We start from the raw sequence: 18418 nt of genomic DNA, 5'->3' as shown, positions 1-18418 counted from the left end.
CATAACGTTGCTTTTTAAATTTAAATAAGACCGAATAAGAACAGAGTGTTGTTATACCCAGAAAGCATAAATAAGTAAAATTCATTCAAGTACTCGATTACTGGGTGTGACAGCACTTATTTCACATACATTTTTACATGAACAAAAGTGAATATACAGCAGCAGCCAACCTCCTGTACATTATTTATAATTATTGTGGATTGTTCAGTTTCATTAAGTTGTTATACCAGCAACAACATTTACATACGCCTTCAAGTTTAATGCAAATTTGATATAAAAAAATGAAGGGGAACCATCCCTCTCAAGTACAACACAACTTTCGATATATTTTATTCAACCCTTTTACTTCCGTATAGTTTGAACCAAGCATCCATGATGGAGAGTCATTAAATTAAATTGTTTACAGCTTTCCTTAATACAAGGGTTTGTTTTCCACCCATGCATCCAGTCATATTGACATTCAGTCAAACAATGTACTTTCTGCATTCACTTTATATTATATTTTGCAATGTTTCCCTTGAATAGTTCTGCACAAAAATACACATTTTAACTAAAATTTATGATAAATGTTATGACACTGTACAAGTCAAAAGTCTGTCCCTCTGTCATGTCGCGACCATATGCTTCACCTCCATGCATTTTATTATAATAACCGCTACCAACAGAGAGTAGCATTTTAAAGCACTGTGCTCATCTCCTTTGCAGTTGTCATCGTCTTTTTCCTGTTGATTAAGCAGAAGAAGAGGAGCCAGCTGGCACCACAGCCAATCACAAAGCCAGTAGCAGCCAGCACAGCAGCGAGCCATATTGGTATATTGTCCAAGTGATCAGAAGTGAGAGGCTCAGCTGTGGTGTGTGCTGTGTTGGTCATGATGGGAGGAGAGGGTGTGCTGTCGGTTTCGGGTGCTGCAGTGGTGGCCAAACTAGGCAAGCTGTTAAACCTTGTGAAGATGTATGGATGCTCCTGGAAAATACCATTATGAAGGCTATAAATTTAGTCATATCCACATGCTTGGACTTCTTCATCATGACCCAAGTAAACAGACTGGACACGACTGGGTCATTAGTAATTTGTGAGGAGAACATTTTGTAGCAGCTTCCTTACCTCTGTGGGACATTTGATGTTATTTCTGATATTTGTGAAATTGTTGTATGTCTGTTTTTCACCCACTGGCTCCAACTAGAGATAAAGCAGAAATTCTTTTTCCCCATTTCATGACCAAAATGCAGTGAGATATGGTGATTTAGACAGATTTCCCATGTTCAGTTCGTTTAGCTTTTTACTTTCCTGTCTTTCGGGACTCACCATATTATTCCACAGAGCTGTAGCCATGTCAGCATGTCCCCGTTCACTGAAGTGGAAACAGTCTTCAGAGAAATAGGTATCATCAGGTTTGCCATCCTGGAGAAAAAAATAATACAGAATCAGTCTGTACACTGTGGGGACAGGGCTTGTTATTGGGCTGAAGCATATTTATCTACAGCAACTTACAGCATTCAATGGAACGACAGAGTTCTGAAAAAACGGCTGCACAACCACAGCAAAGTCCTCTCTGCCATCATAGCGGCCTCCGTACACCACTTTTTGTGTTTCAATCTGCAAGAAAGACCACAAATGTTAATGTCTTGATCCTGTCTGATCAACACATTTCAACTTCCTTGTTACAGTTAATTAACCTGGAGTTCTCGATTGATCCGTTTTAATTCAGCCAGCTCTGGGGAATCCTCTCCTGGCAACAAGAAGCATGGACAGACATACCTGAGGATCAAAGGTGAATATGAGCATCAGGATTTGGAAAATAAAACACATTTATAAATGTTGAATCACGCATGAACAATACAAACACTAACCCTGCTGGACTGGACCACAATTTTTGGATGAGCTAGACCTTTATTAAAAACTAAATTATGACATATTTCTTTGCTGGATTGATGAAGAATAAGATCAATATAAAAAAAAAAAAAAAAAAACTGTTGATGACTGAGGAGGGCAATCCTGCCTGGACTCAGTGGTTTTGGGGCACATGCAATTTTTTTGGTGTGAGTGAATTGATGAGCGTACTTTTGTATAAAATTGCACCCAAGTCTATCGCTTTTGATCCTGCGAAGACCTTCAATCTCCAGGATCTCCAAGACATTAACTATTATCCTGGGAACCTATGGCCAAAGAAAGAGTTGTAGGGAATCTTAAAATATTGTAAGATGTATTATTTATTGCATGATCAAGTTTCCATCTTTAGTAGATAGCAGCTCTTTACCTCTTTGTACAACATGTCCAGGCTCGTCATCAAATGATGGCTGTAATTTTGAGGTGACAAAGAAGCCTGCAATTTTTGGACACACAATGTACAAGGCTATTGATTAATTCACAGCAAACACATGTAAACATAAGCCTTTTCATCACATCAACAACTTGTTTCTGTTATGGCTAGTAAAAAGTAGAATAATTAAGGCACATTTGGCATCAAGTTGCCAGGTTTTTATCTAAAAAGTACATTTTATCCAAAGAACCCGACATCATACAACATGTATGAGCGTGCACGCAGCAACTAACCCTAAGCTGTCACTATCGCAGTCTCAGGGCTCATCTTAAATTGATGCTGGGCTTTGATATTCTGCTTCAAAGCACAAAACATTAAAAGAGTGGAGTGCAGGGGGAGTAATGGAGAGAAAGCAAAAAAGGTGGGAGGGAGGGAGGGAGGCATGGGGAAAGTTGGAGGCAAAAGGAGAAGAAAGAAAGAGAGAGAAAGAAGGAGGGAGTAGGACAGAGACAGGATGAAGAGAGTCTGGGTTGACTTCTGTGTTGTTTATGCCTCTTAGAGAACAAGGCTGATCACTGTACCCTGTGTGCTTGTTTAATACAGATAGAGGCTTAGATGAAAGGGGTGTGGGGTGGGGACATTTTGTGTTGGAGGGGGTAAAGTGACAGTGAATGTGCTCATTGTAACGAAGCCATGTCTGCTCTCATCTCACTCTGACACAATAAAACAATTAGAGGAGGGCTGCTCACAAAGCTTGATTATTCTGCTCCAGTGCTTAGTCCCCTTTGGAGAGTGATATCATGAGACAGCTCTACACAGCACGGAGTATTGCACAACCACTGCAGAATGTTTAACCACTCTGCTGTGGTAGTAGATTTACTTAAAGGGAGTGCTTTAGAAATGTCCTTCATCCACTGAATCATCCTGTATGCAATGTGACGGCCTTTTAAAGTAGCTCACCCGGTCGTTGCAGTACTGACAGAGGTCATTGCCTCCAATGAAGAGAGTCACCAGCTTCCAGTCATTCTGGAAATCCACTGACTATTTCCATGAAATGGATGTAGAAAGAATAAGGGAGACGGAGACAATAAGTTTGAACAAAAATGACACCTTCAGGTTTATCATGCATATTATTTCAACATAATGATCAAGAAATATGGTAAATGTAAATATGTGATCATTTGTAATGAACTCACAGAGTCGTTTTTTATGGTATCAATCAGAAGTCGGACTTGCTTTGGAATTCCTCTGTATAAAAATTTGAGATATTCATGAGGGCACAACATATTTGAAAGTGAGCCATTTGACCCTGATAACAGATCAAAGACACATTACAACTCACGATATCTTTTCCCCTGATACGGCCATGTTGAAACCAGTCTGTGTTTTCCCGCTTCCCTTTGACACTCCTTTGATTTTGGGGTTGAACTTCTTAAGAATATCTGATGTAAAGGAAGGATATTACTGCATAAGTGAGGAAATTTTACCGCAGTCCAACTCTGACATCTAGTGTTGTCAATGTGCATTGGGCTTCAAGAATAAAAGAGACAGGAAGCTTACTAGGCAGCGTTGTGACAGTCTCAAGAGTTTCGTCGCCTCCAATGCTTGTTTGATGAAAAATCAAATAATGAATGAAATGGCAGCAATGCAACGTAAATGCACTTGTCAACATATCATATCATCTCTTACCTCCATGAGACCCCTCTGTACTCAGTTAATAGCTGAATAAGATTTTTTGCCTTAGCACCAAACCCAGCCTGCACAGAGAAAAAATCTGGTCAAAAAGAAAAGTGAAAAAAGGTGGCACAAGCACATATTGGTATCACTTGCGAGCTACACATGTGCCTGGACATGCTGGTGGTGCATGATCAGGCTGCTGACACATCCAGATAAATCAGCGGAAGATTTCATCATTTTTAGAGGAAGTCTTGCTACAACCTTTGGGGAATTTGGTCTCATTCTGATGTTCACTTACCGTTATAGAGTCTCCCAAAGCAGCCACCACCTTGATGTCTGCTGGTCGTATCCTGTGAGCTGAGGAAAGATCAACGTGAGCATATTTTACACTGAACTTCTGCATTTCACGTTCTGTAGCACCTTTGCATGCTTACCTGAAGTGGGCACAGAGTTGGACGGAGCTGTGTTACTGCAGGAGAAGTCGCTTCCCCAGTTCTAAAGAGTGACAGAAATATTTTAGCTGTTTACAGTTTTAATTCATTGCTTTAAATCATTTGTGAGCATGATGACCTACAGTAACAGGAGCAGGGGTGGGTGCAGGGCCTGGAAAGGTGTAGTTGCTGTTGACAGCAGTCCTAAAGAACGGGTTGGTCTAAACAAACAAGAAGAATACACAAAATGATAAAGACACCATACAATATTTAATTTTTGTCAATTCTGTGAACATTAATAGCTGTAAAGTTACCTCAGTGGGACACTTCAAGTCGATGCCTGCTGTGAAGTCTTGTGTAAAAGTCTTGTTGCCCAGTGGCTCCAACTATGAGATTGTAAAAATCAATGCTTTTGGTTAAATTATGAGAGAAATACAAACCATTTTTTTGACAAAAATGTAACAAATGTGTTCTAATAGAGCAAATCCTACCATGTTGTTCCAAAGAGCACGAGCCATGATAGTGTGAGCCTTCTGGCTGAGATGAAAACAGTCAGGTGTGAAGAAAGAGAGATCGGGTCGACCATTCTAATAAAAAGAAAGAACAGGAGGCTTGATCTTTTTAGCAGATACTAAAATTAAAAAAAAAACAATTGGGACTATTCAATATTTGAAGTGTGTCAGCGCTTACCTCTAAGACAGGAAGAAAAACCTCTCTGAAAAAAGGCTGTAGTACCACTGTGAAGTTGTTGTGTGTGTCATATTTCCCAGAGTCAACTAGTTCTCTCATCGCATGCTGGAAGGAAAGGCAGGTGTGACTTTTCAGTGATATTTGGTTTGAACAGACAGTGTCATGATAGGAGAACTGTGCTCACAGATTGGATTTAGCCTTTTTTCCTTTACCTGATAAGCTCTGTTGAAGTCAATGACTTTCTGGAGTTCAGAGGATCCGTCTTTAGGCTTCAGTATGCAGGGGCAAATTAAACTAAAATGAAAAAAATTAAACAGTTAAGTGATGGCATGATCAGTTTCAATAAAAATCAAACTGTTTTTGTTAGAAACAACCAGAAGTGACTAACCGTATAAGCCAGGAAGGACAGCCCAGAGAGCTATCTTTGTGTAAATCACGCAGTGATACAATGTTCAACAGCTCTACCAGATTGACAATAGCACGTGGGACCTATGAACATTAGATATTTATGAGCTGTCTGGATTTTAAATTGTAATTTTGAAATTGCCAATGTGCAAGGAAGTTGCATGTCTGTGTGAGATTAGTGCAAGTCAAAAACATACCTCACTGTGCAGTATGTCCAGAGCTTGGCGAATACGCATGACCACATTCCTGGGAGAGAAGAAAACCTGCGGAAATAAATGTTTCTTACTAAGATATCAAAGCAAGAAAGCAAGAGATGCAACTATCATTTGACTTTGGGATATGAAATGGCTGTTCAACGCCATTCAATGATACTGTATTGACAAAACACCAAATTAATAGAGATAGAAATATATAAAAAAAAAGATAAAATTATACTTGGTTAATTGATTAAAATAAATAGCTTTAAAGACTATGCAAGAAAAAAAAAACCTCTGCCAGTTCAAAAAAATTCTCACGCTGTCTGAGCAGAAGTCACAAATGTCATTGCCTCCAATAAACATGGTGATGATTTTCCAGTCGTTCTGGAAATCAATGCGCTGTAAAGAGGATAAGAGGTAAATGTTCAGTTGGTATATGAACAAACAATAAAACTGAGATAAACGTTACAGAAGAACACACTTGTGTGTGGTTCTGCTGTAGTTTTATTGCCTTACCGAGTCACTTTTCATTTTGTCTATTAGGATGTGCACCTGTTGCACCATATCACTAAGAATAGAAACAGAGAGTTCTGATAGTAGAAGTAAAATATTCTGTGCTCTGGTCACAAAATGGGTTTCATTTGTTTGGACTCAAAACTAGATAGATAAGATGACTAACCTGCTCTGTGCTCCTGGCACAGCCTGGTTGAGAAAGGCTTTTGGATCATCCTCTTTACTTATTCCTTGTGAGAAGCCAGTCAGGGAGGGGTTAAACTCTTTCAGGATGTCTGCAAACCACAATCACAAGGCAGATCAACAAGGTTAAAACAGCGACTGGATTGATGAACAAAATTGTTTCCTTCTGTACTTTATTACATCATGTTGATCAGGCCCTTTTTATTTCTCACAAACTATCAGTTGATCAGTAGATATTGGTTCTGTTGGGGGGGGGGGTCGGTCTCTGGAAGGGTCTGGTCTAGCCTCTAGAGGCCATTAGTGACGTGTCGGTCATTTTGAACTAATATTTTGTATGGCTCAAGAGTAACAAGTAATCTAAGAGGGTGATTCTTTTTCTTTGCCTTTCTGTTGGAACAAATTCATACACTACGGGTCTTCAGTGACCAAGTAGGCTAAAGTGAACAGCCATCACAGAATGAGAAGTTTTTTAATGATGGAAAAATTAAAACAGATCTCTTGTGAAATAAATGTCAAGTAAGATTTTTAGGACTTGTAATTTGATTTGATAAATGTATTCAAATAAAAGTCAAACATACTTGGCAGAGTGGTTACTGTGGTAATGTTTTCATCGCCACCAATGCTGAAAATTAAGAGAGAGCCTTTTAGCATTAACTGCAGCTTTGACAGACACCAAATTAACTCTTTAAGTGATTTTCCTCACCATCAAAATCTGACTAAGGTCTCTTACCTCCACGACAGTCCTCTGTATTCATTTAGCACTAACAGGAGATTGTTTACCTTTGCACCTACACCATTGGCTGCCTGCAGATAAAAATCAATAATGTGACACACCATGTTAACCAGAGGAAATACTGATTGAATCAGAGGTGTATGCTCTGGCTGCTTTAAATCCATTGTCATGTTCTTTATATACCATATACTGACAACTTTGAATATTCATGGAGATAAGGTTGACTTTTTGAATGGGGTGCAGGTATACATTTTTGTGATATAAGAGAATGAAAACACTCACTGTCAGAGAGTCACCTACTGCTGCCACCACTTTGATGTCTCCAGGTCTGAGTTCATGGACTACACAGGAAATGGAATAAAATAAATTACTGGACTGGATCCATCAATCCATCTTACCAGCACTACAGTGCCACTCAAGTTTGCAAACACTAAATAAGAGTTTTATTTAATTAATAAAGTTTTACCTGAATTTGGTGTAGTGGGAGATGGACTGCGGTCTTTACAAGGTATCTCAGTACCCAAATCCATTTCCTGTCAACAGACGATATCCCTTAGTATGTTTTATGGTGTTTGCTGTTGCTTTACTGCAGCTCTGAAGCTGAGCTGAAACACTTACACGATCTGTGAGTGAGGCTTTGCTGTAAAATGTCTTTTCTCCATCAGTGGGTGAATTTATTTGTGTCCGTAGAAAAGGTCGCTCCTGAGATTAAAGGGGAAAACAAGTCACAGTATTAGCAACCGTATCATTATTGTATTTAAATATTATGTTGTAAGCCTGTTTTGTTATTTGGAGAGCTGTGCATCAGGCCATCTAGTCTTCTGACATGTTTCTATCAATGGTAGAGCACAATTCAGTGTACTATTGTGAGTTTTAATAGACAGTGTTATGTGACAGCAGGCCTCACCTGGGTAGGGCAAGGAATATTGATGACACTGCTGTCCGTGACCTCTGTCTGACCTGTAACTGGCTGAAGCTGATGGAGGAAAAGTGATACTTGGTTAGGGAAAATAATTTGTCTGACAGTTCTGATTGCAGAACCCTTGGGTTCATATAAACAATGGAGAAAGCCATCAACTAGATAAAACCATCAAGTTAATCTTTACATCTTTTATCTAATCTCCCGTCAAACGGTCACTGTAATCATTGGTCCATCTTCATTTTTGATTTGAGAAATCATGATGGCTGTTCCCAGATGTCTCATTTTACAACTCAGACTCAAGTTCAAAGTCATTGTCAAAACAGAATACAGATCATTGGTGTGGCTTTTCACCATGCTGCTTTGTCATACTGACTGAGACAAACATAAACTGCATTTCATTCTCATCTCATCACGTGGATTTGTAAAAAATTACCATGTTTGTCCATAGCTGAATAGCAACCTGATTTAATTGATGTGCTGTGTTATCCTGCGAAGAAACACATGACATGTTAGTTACTCATCAGCCATTTAAGAGTCCTTCACCACTGGAGGGAAAGCTGTGTATGCAACAGTTTACTTACATAATCTGAGTTAGGGTAAAGGAGAGCTGGGACAGGCTGTAGCATGACGGTGAAATCTGCACCTTTGCTGTGCCATGTTGGACTATCCAAGACATGACTTAGAGAGTCCTGCAGAAAAGATAAACATGTACATATAATGTAAGCCTGAAGGATCAGAATATGGTTTAGAAGAATATGACTCAGAGGCACACAATTCATTCCTTTGCATTTACCTGCAGTGTTTTAAGGAGTGTTGCTTTATGTAAGCGTCGACTCTTGCCTTCATCTCTCATGCACTCACAGCTGCTAAAAATTTTAAGGATAACCGCATCATAATTATGTACCATATACAATGAGGCACATAAATATGATCTTATATGTATAAATGAAAACACTCACTTTTCCTGCTGCTGATATGTGCTCCACACTGCGACATGGACCAAAGTGTGATGCAGCTAAAAATATTCATCCAGCATATTATTTTTTTCCCATTTTATTTGTTGATGGCAAAAATACTAAACAAAAAAAGTACCATACCCTGTTCTGCAATATCTGCAGGGCTGCTTCTACATCCTGCACAACAGCTTCCACATCTGCAGCAACCTGAAGCACAAAGAAACAGTTACCAACTTATCTCACCCTTCACAAAAAAACAACATCTGCAATGACATGATTTCCTGTGAATCTTACATGTGGTGAGCAGGCACACATGGAATCTGCTGGAACAAACAGCAGCACAAACTTCCAGTTTGAGACCTACAAGAGCAGATAATGGACATGTATGAAAGATGTGAGATATGGGTAAGTGCCTCATTCATATCATATTGAGGAAATAGATGTTCGAAAGTTGAATTGTCTGTTACAAAACTGAACATAGCATTGTTCTGAGAATATTAATGCACACCTGATGTGCCAGGGACAGAGAGAGAGCTTCAGCTTCCTCCGGGAGACTCCTAGAACACACACTCATTTCAGCTAACTTAGTAAAAGCCATAAGTGCATGTGCGTGCATGCGTGTGTGTGTGTGTCATGTATATATGTGTTACCTGGGCTTCACTGAGATCTGATGCACATGGCGAGTGATTATGTCAGGATTAAACATGGAAAACAGCTCTATTACAGACACACAAAGTTAAAATAAAGACTTTAGTAATCCTACAGTACATTAAATACCTCACAGCAAGATCAAACAGTGACTCGTGTACATCATGAGGTAATTGTTGCTGTGAAAAAAAGTGCTTCTTTTAAAATGAGAGTCTGTAACCTGTGTTTTATGACCCACTGTTACATCCTGAGAGATAAACCTGACTAAACTATAGGATTATCGTTATCTCCACCAAAGTGTGCTCTGTACATTGCCTGTAACATGTTCTCAATTTACTTATAGTTAATAAGTGACAGAGCCAGATTATTGTGCTTAACTAAAACACTTTCAATGACCAGAATAGCATGGAAATTTTATTGGTCAATTCTGAACGCAGCAAAACTGCTTTTTTTTTTTTTTTTTACTTTTTCAGATGATGATAAATGTGTATTCAAAATGATAGTACATTGACTATCAAGTCAACAATATATTTAAAAAGATGTAAAATCCCTCAACTACTGTGTGACTGCTAGTAGCAAATGCAAAAGTAAGACTTCACTAAATTATCTTGATATTCTAGATGATTTTGTTTTTCACATTGTAAAAATAATCTGTGATGAGAAAGTGCACTGAGGGATTTATAGTTATATAGTATTTATAATTACCAGTTAGTCTGCTGGCCACTCTGGATGCTTCATCCCTAATGACAAAGGCATACAGTAGAAGGTCTTAGTTGGCTGGTAACACATTTCTAAATTAGCTCTGGAAATACTACTGCATATGTGGCTTCCAGTGATTTGAATGACAGAATTATATTTGTGCATTTCATTCCCAGCTCATACCTGTGTGAGGGTGGGATTCCCAGAGTGTAAACAGCTGAGATATCACCTGGTCTGAGAGCATCAACTAATGGAGCAAAAACAAGGGAAGTCATGGGTCAGCAATATAATACAATGATGGACTGTGTATTTCACATAATTTGTATTGAATTTAGGCAAATATAAGGCCTGATGTTGAACTAAACAAATCAGCGTGAAATATTCACCTGAGGAGGACAGAGATGATGGACCAGGAACTGTTGGACAAAGTATTCCCATGTAGCTTTCGGTCTGTAACAGAAATACAATCTCTCAGACTTTCATAGTCACAAAGCAAATGACTGATACTATAATTTCAGTTAGCATTAAAGCGTAATAATTGATAGGACAGTACCTCCTCAGACCGTTCCTTGTCTCTTAGTGTCTCAGTGTTGACAGTGCCTAAATGTGATATAAGAAACAATAAAACAACAATTAAGACTTCAAATTTAACCAATTTAACTTTTTTTCTCTATTAAAACAATTATGGCACTGTACCAAAACAAATTTAGTACAGTGGTTCGTTTTTTTTATGATATCAAACTGATTCAGACTTCACTGATTTCACTATCACTTGTTGGTTGATGCAGAAATCTATGCAATAAACTGCGGCGCAATAAAAATATCTGTGTAGTTTACTCTTTTTGTATTGGCCGCCCAAAGTACTTTGAACACAATAGATCATTATATGGAACTAACTAAATATGTAACCAACAGTTGTAAATTTTATTTATGCTTCATCCATCATCAGCAAAAAAAAAAGAAAAAAAAAAAACCCATACATATAAAATTGGTAACAACTCATATTAACTCCTTTTTTAACCATTCTAAAGGCATTTCATAGATGGTTAATAACACTTTAATATAATGAACTATTTATGAAACATTAGTGTACAACTTATAAAGGCTATTATAAATGCTGATGGTCTCAAAGTGTTGCCCTCACATATAATTCCCAAACTCTCCCAAACAGGCACCACAGAGACATTTTTATTTGAGGTAAAGATCTAGGTAAACTTTACTATCCCACAAGTGGGAAATTCATGTGGTCACCATTTCACACTCCCTTTTAAAACAGTAAAATACAAAACCTAAGAAGACAATGCTAGGACAAAATAGACAAAAAAAAAAAAAACATTCTCAGCATTAAAAAGCATAAAAAACTGAGGCTTTACAAAAGCTAAAATAGGTGCAAAACGAAGCAGTCAACAGTGCAAACATGACTCTGAGAGCTGCAGACGGGCTTCAGCCCAAACTGTCAAACTAATTAGGCAAATATTATCACCTGTACTTCACCTGTGAATAGAGCGCTGAATCCAATGAGGGCTGTCAGAATCAGGAGTGCAGACATATTTGTCATGATGTGGTGAGATATTGAATGCCTTGTAAAATGCCCTCTTCTCTTTTTCCCTCTGCCTCAGGGAAAATGTAAACTCTCACTGATTGTGAGAAGTAGACTGCACCCGTAAAAGGGTGTGGAGAGAGAAAAGAGTTCTCAAGAAGTCAAAGTTTTAAAAAGGTAAAAAAAAAATAGGAAAGTTGGAGAAAAATAATTCTCTATGCAAAAAAGAAAATTATCATTCCTGCTTCTGTCCTCCCAAACACTCTCTTTTATCCTCAGTCATATCTACCTTTTATCAGTTTATCTGTATAACAATCAATCTAATGACTTGTCAGGCGTCCTTATTCTGTCACCAGCAGTTTATCCTGCAAATCTACAGAATATCCTCATCTTCTGCAACAGACTGAGTGAACACGTTATGGAAGGTCAGTGAAATGTAAGGTCACATCTATGCCCAGGATCATGATACATTATAAATCAAGCATAGATCTAAACTTTGAACATTTAAATGGTAAAAGAGAAAAAGACACCATATTTCATATGCATTCAGACAAATTCAAATGCAACAATGTCGAATATACATTTTTGTTTTGGCCACAGAAATATCAAGTATTCATCCTGAAGGAAGAGAAATTCAGAGATCTGACTAAATCCAGAAGCACTTTCTGTTGCTGCAGCACAATGATTTTAAAGAATAGGACAGTTTGTGGCCACATCGATAAGCAGCCAGAGTGATTTTCCAGGGATATTAGTAAATTTCTTGTTCATAATAAAAAACACTTGTGTGTAAAATTTCAAGCAATCATAAATATTTTGTTAATTCAGGGCAGTAATAATAACATTATTTACCGTCTGTATAACTATACCATTCCATTTTAATTGCTTAATTTGTTGCTCTCTAATTAAAGCTGTGCTACTGCACACTCAGAGGACAGTTCTTAACTTTTGATGCTGAATGTCATTATCAAATATTTCATAGATTTCATCAGGGTTATATAACAACATCTTAACAACTATCAATTTAGTAAAACTGTAGAGGATCAGTTTGTGATGAGATATGAGTTAAATACTTTATGAGTTTGTCCTTAGATTGGCTTTGCCGATCACATGACACTTGGAATGACGTGAGAGTAAAGCAACTTATCTTGATGTGGTGGACTATCAGATTTCATTTATGTGTTTTTTAAAGGTTTATAACATTTTGATACAACGCTTCCTATGTCCAAATGTTCTTACCTTATCAAGAAGACATCAGAGTACGTTGGATTTTACTTTTATTTGTCTGTGAGTCCCTATCACGTGGTTGCTATAGCTAGGCACGTTAATTGTATTCTTTTTTGTCATCATTTCAGTGCCAGTTTGATAGGTAAGTCAGCAAATGTCTTTTTATCTTTTTCAAAAGATTTTACCATTATCTTTATTGTCAAATATTGCAGGTCTTTCCTTTTGGGGACAACCATAACAACAAGGCTAATGACTGTGTTGCATCCAATTGTCCCAATAAGCCATGGAAGCGTGAAAGTGGGCTAACATACATCCTTTGACCAAATGGACAAATGTCCTATCTGAGAAAGGGATGTCTTGCATCTTTGCTTTGTTGCAAGTTAAGAACAGATAGCACTAAAAGACTGAACCTCCGGAAGACAGAGTTTATTTTTCTGACCCAGACTGAACTGAAGACTCAGGATATCTGTGCAATATTCTGGGTCGGTGCGCCTTACAAACTTACTTTATATGCATTTTGACATGCACTCTTAATCCTTACTGACCCATAGGCCATTCAGTTTATTTCATGTTAACATTTTATCTATATCGTCTCTCTTGTGCATGCACATATGTTTCTGTTTCCCCTGGGGATAAATAAAGTATTTGTGGGTCTTTTGTTTTAAATGGCTGCTGTGACCAGGATGTTTCAAGCAGAACATATATTCGTATGGGAACCTGAATTTCTCTAAATAAATTTAATTCGGGGACTTGTTATTTGAAACCATTGTGAACCTCTGGTCACCTCTGGGAGAGTTGCGTTGTGTTGGCGTTGTGGACTTGATTAGACATGTCCGGGTTGTGTGTCCGTCCTCCGTCCTCTGCCGACACCTGGCGGCCTCCCGGCGGCCGGCGCCGCCATCACCGGATGTTGACACTTGGCTGGCAGCGCAGACAGGAACAGCTGAAAAAGAACAACAAAACCACGACCGACACGACGACGACGACGACAACAACAACAACAACGACAACAACGACACAAACAGGCAGATGTCCGTCTAAAATATACCTCAGATACCGGCGACATTTTGTGCCGTCTGGACCGAGCTGAAGCGGCGGGGAGGCGTCGAAGGAGCGGAGCGGGAGGAAACGGTTTGTTGTTGTTCTGCTGTTAGCTGCATTGCTAACTGATGTTAGCTTCTGTTGTTTTGTTTAACAGAGAAACGAAAAAAAAAAACAAAAAAACAAACAACAACAACAACAACAGTACCACCCAGTTCACCTAAATTACCCAGTTTGTTTGTTTGTTTGTTCGTTTCTAACACTCGGTCAAACGACCCGTCAGCCTTCGTGATGAGGGCTGTTTATTCTGAGCACCGGTCAAAGATGGTGTCCACAAAAAGCAGCAGCTGAGCTCAGCTCCTCGGCGGCGGCGGCAGGAAACCGTGCTTTGTTTATTGGAAAAGTAAAATTAATGAATACAGAAAAATAACAACGAAACTCTCCATCAACCATGAAAACGTGTAGTATTTACAGGGAAAGACGACCGACCTGCACAAGGACTGACTTTAAATATGTTTGCTTGGTGATGACAGAAGATTTTTACTAAAATATATTTAATTCTCCATATATATATATATATGTGTGTATATATATATATATATTAAATCAAAGGGATTTTGCAGATAAACCCAGAACCAGAGGATGTGTAGTTTTATATGGCAGCGTTGATGATTGTGACCCGTTTTTGGAAAATCTATTGGTGGGAAACAAGGTTGCTTAAAATGACTTGATGAGAATATGTTTTTGGCATTAAAATAATTTGACAAATGAAAGTTTTTCCATATATTAATGTTAATGTATCACTATAGATAAGAGACACTACCAGTCAAAAGTTTGGACACACTTTCCCATATAATTGAACAGGAAAGTGTGTCCAAACCTTTGACTGGTAATATATATAGTATATAATAATGTATAAACATCTGCTAATCCGCTCATAAAACGAATTAAAGCGCAGCCAAAATAAAGCAAATCTGAACAGAAACCAGATTAACTTCCTCAAACCAAGCTTGGTTGTCTTTGAATTGACATGTGTTGATAGAACATGGCCTGGAGTGACATGATAGTCTTGTAAAACTGTGAAAAACTGTCACCAAACAGTCATGCACATTATTGCACAGTAAATTTATACAAAAGCAACTTCTATGGCTGGTGGTAAACACTAACATGTTGTTGTTGAAATGGTTTGTGTTTTAGCCTTGTTTTCAGTTCCCATCATAAATAGGTCGTCTTTCTCATTTCCTCCCACATCAGCCACGTTTGAGTCACACTCGGAGATTTGACGATGGGGCGTATCTTCTTGGACCACATTGGTGGAACACGCCTCTTCTCCTGTGCCAACTGTGACACCATCCTGACTAATCGGTCTGAGCTTATCTCAACGCGTTTCACGGGAGCCACAGGCAGAGCATTCCTCTTCAATAAGGTACATTCCAAAGCCAAGAAAGCGTGAATGATCATGTGTACCTAAAGTCAGCCGAGATGCAAATTCAGGATCTTGTTCCCTGTCTGTTGTGTCTCAAACTTGCAGGTGGTAAACCTACAGTACAGTGAGGTACAGGACAGAGTGATGCTTACTGGCAGACACATGGTGAGAGATGTCAGCTGCAAGAACTGCAACAGCAAACTGGGTTGGATCTATGAGTTTGCTACGGAGGACAGCCAGCGGTACAAGGAGGGACGTGTGATCTTGGAGAGGGCGCTGGTTAGGGAGAGTGAGGGCTTTGAAGAGCATGTCCCCTCAGACAACTCATGAGCCCTTAAAGTTGGATTCATTTACGTGGGAAGGCTCACTCCAGTGTCGTCTTTTCCCTCTCCTTTTTCCATTTGCCTGTTTGCTTCTTACCACCGCCTGCAGACTCGGTGGTCAGTGAAGTTTTGCCTTCACTCCCTACACCCCCTCCTTGTCTCTGGCCCATGACCCGAAACGTCTGATGATAAGAAGATTAGTTGCTTGATCTATTCCCGCTGAATAGATTTCCACAAAATACTCCCTGATTTATGTGTGACAAGCCCCTCCCTCCCTTTCCACTCCCCTAACAACTGGGGGCACTGTTTGCAGTTGTAACTTCACGTGTTTAAGTATGCATGCACGGTCACACAGTTTTCATTGTCGTTACACAAAGGCATGCTCCACATATTTTTCGTATGATATTCAAATACATGCATGACAATAGACATAAGTCACATAAAAAATACATCAGCTAATTGTTTTGTTTACTTAGATAACTGGAGGCAGTAGAGCTGAGTATGGCTATCAATCAGAGACGGGCAAAGCCAACAGTCCAGTCTACACTGCAGTGTCAAATAAACTGGTCTAAATGTCGCTCTACATAATTCTTCCATGGGGCTTGTGCTTTGATGTTGTGGACTTTGTCTCGGTGTATTTGTCATTGGTGAGCCCTGAACACAGTTAAGACAATGAAAGTTGTCATTTCTGTATTGGTTATCTTTTGTCAGCTGGTAGTGTAATGAACATAGTTGTGAATCAAAGCGTTACTCTCATCCAAATGGTACCATAAGAACCGCACAGACTGATGTCATATTTAAGTATTCATTATTGTGTATGATTATAATAAGGGTTTTCATTAGGCTTAGCTCACTTGATATACATCTGTTTGGATTGACACGACATTTTTCAGATGTACACAGAGTGGCTTTAATGTCCCATCCTTGCAGTTCATAGTATAGAAGTGAGTTCCTGGAACAAAGAAAATTGTAAAATGACTCCTGTGGTTTTATATTGATTTCTAACAATCAGCATCTGCCACCTTAGATTGTGTGCCTGTGTATGTGTGCCATGTGAAGAGCAACATGTCACCTATGTGATAGATCTGGAGCATGTACCTTCCAGCCATGTGATGAGGAGGAATGTGTGTGAGGTGTGATGGAGACTTTTATCTGGCTGCCTGCTATCTTAAGGACAGGATTATGATAGGATGGGTCAGTACAAGCATTTGAAACAAGGTGGGTGACAGTGGAGATTCAGAAGACCTCTCTGTAGCACAGCTCAATGTTGGAAATGACAACAAACCAAAAATATGTTTCTATCAAGCTTAAATCTGACTTTTAAACTATATTCATGTGAATGATTCAACAGTTGAATGTTTTGGCTGACCATTTCTCTTTCTGTAATCCTGGTCTTAGAGCACATTTGGTCATAAGATGACTTGATCCTTGCAACCAAAAGCCAAACAACATCTGATGGAGTAATATGTTTTCAAAGGCAAGTCTGATTCTCTGACTAGGCCAGAGACTATTTTATATCATTGAAGATTTCAAAGTGTCAAAATGTTAAAAAAGATTTAATTTCATTTAAGGTTATTTTTGGACTGTGACTGTCCAGCATCCTGGCCCTGGTGTAACAGTGTGCCATTTCAGAGGGTGAATGCCTGCAGGCATTACCAGAAAGGTCTCGCTTATGTTTTCGGTGGCCTTTACAAGGTCACACAAAACAGTACAAATTGTAATTTCTATAAAAAAAAAAAGTATTTAAATATATTTAGGACACTGACACCATCCATACCCCTGGGCAGTGCAGTGTACAGTCAAATGGCCGTGACAGACTATAGTTCTCCTTTATTGTTCACTTTTAGCATTTTATTGATAGGCCAATTGTTTTCATTTGTTCTACTCTATATATTGTTTTATTGACTGATACATGTATCTTATTGTATATTTTTCTGATTGGAGGTTTGAAAAAATGCTTTCCTGTATGGTTATAGCAAGATTTTTTCTGATGTGATTTCTAAATAAAGATATGGTCTTGCTGGGTTAAATTATTCGGTTGTGTCTGTATTTGATTTAAAGCTCAGCATGTGGTTTTACATCAAAACAAGAACACATTTCAACTGATACATTTTGAGTTGGATGTCTGTCATATCTAAAATATCAATTATATAAAGAAATATGAGAGCAACAGCGAGCTGAAGGAAGTTGTGTCTTGTATGAGGTGATAGTTTCTCCACCGCTATTACCCATTATTCACCGTCTCCAAAGGAGATAGGGGGCATACCAGAACAGAGCTGGCCTTAATAAAGCTGTTTTTGTCATACTACACTTGCTATTTATAAATATGACCTAAGCATGGTGTTCAAGGCAAACCAGATGTGCACATTTGGCTGACTCCCATGTTCGAATAAGGTTATTAAGATGAGTGGAGGATAAAATATTTTCTGAGTAAAACCAAAGCCTTTGAACTCTAGGTGGCAGCAGAACACTTAATAACAGCCCCTTGTCAGTTTCCAACATTAGTCTGCTGGCCATGCTCTGCAGAGCATCACTGCATGGTGGAAATA

The 18418-nt window shown here is 38.7% G+C and overlaps 2 protein-coding genes across 2 annotated transcripts; one reads left to right on the top strand and one right to left on the bottom strand.

Annotated features, from left to right (window-relative positions):
• Positions 1-106: 106 nt before the first annotated feature.
• On the bottom strand, positions 107-14239 carry LOC115036201 (phospholipase B1, membrane-associated-like). The gene is made up of 44 exons (XM_029494334.1): positions 14162-14239; positions 13864-14116; positions 10869-10915; positions 10702-10765; positions 10499-10562; positions 10322-10356; positions 9619-9685; positions 9477-9525; positions 9263-9328; positions 9110-9175; positions 8972-9027; positions 8806-8878; positions 8594-8701; positions 8446-8499; positions 7998-8066; positions 7703-7792; positions 7557-7623; positions 7373-7431; positions 7088-7161; positions 6936-6979; positions 6341-6449; positions 6178-6229; positions 5980-6060; positions 5662-5727; positions 5448-5548; positions 5272-5353; positions 5060-5164; positions 4861-4956; positions 4684-4755; positions 4513-4590; positions 4373-4433; positions 4237-4295; positions 3951-4018; positions 3822-3865; positions 3604-3703; positions 3458-3509; positions 3222-3302; positions 2259-2324; positions 2063-2157; positions 1678-1759; positions 1493-1597; positions 1307-1402; positions 1106-1180; positions 107-964 (listed from the first exon to the last, which is right to left on the bottom strand). The coding sequence occupies exons 1-44, from the start codon at positions 14237-14239 to the stop codon at positions 677-679; spliced, it is 3597 nt and encodes a 1198-aa protein (XP_029350194.1). The 3' UTR covers positions 107-676.
• Positions 13985-17424, top strand: LOC115036270 (protein yippee-like 5). The gene is made up of 3 exons (XM_029494395.1): positions 13985-14210; positions 15375-15546; positions 15652-17424. The coding sequence occupies exons 2-3, from the start codon at positions 15406-15408 to the stop codon at positions 15874-15876; spliced, it is 366 nt and encodes a 121-aa protein (XP_029350255.1). The 5' UTR covers positions 13985-14210; positions 15375-15405; the 3' UTR covers positions 15877-17424.
• Positions 17425-18418: the final 994 nt, after the last annotated feature.

The sequence above is a fragment of the Echeneis naucrates genome, chromosome 22, assembly GCF_900963305.1.
Source record: "Echeneis naucrates chromosome 22, fEcheNa1.1, whole genome shotgun sequence".
Taxonomy (NCBI): Eukaryota; Metazoa; Chordata; class Actinopteri; order Carangiformes; family Echeneidae; genus Echeneis; species Echeneis naucrates.
The sequence above is the reverse complement of the archived record's forward strand: the minus strand, read 5'-3'. Positions and strand labels throughout refer to the sequence as shown.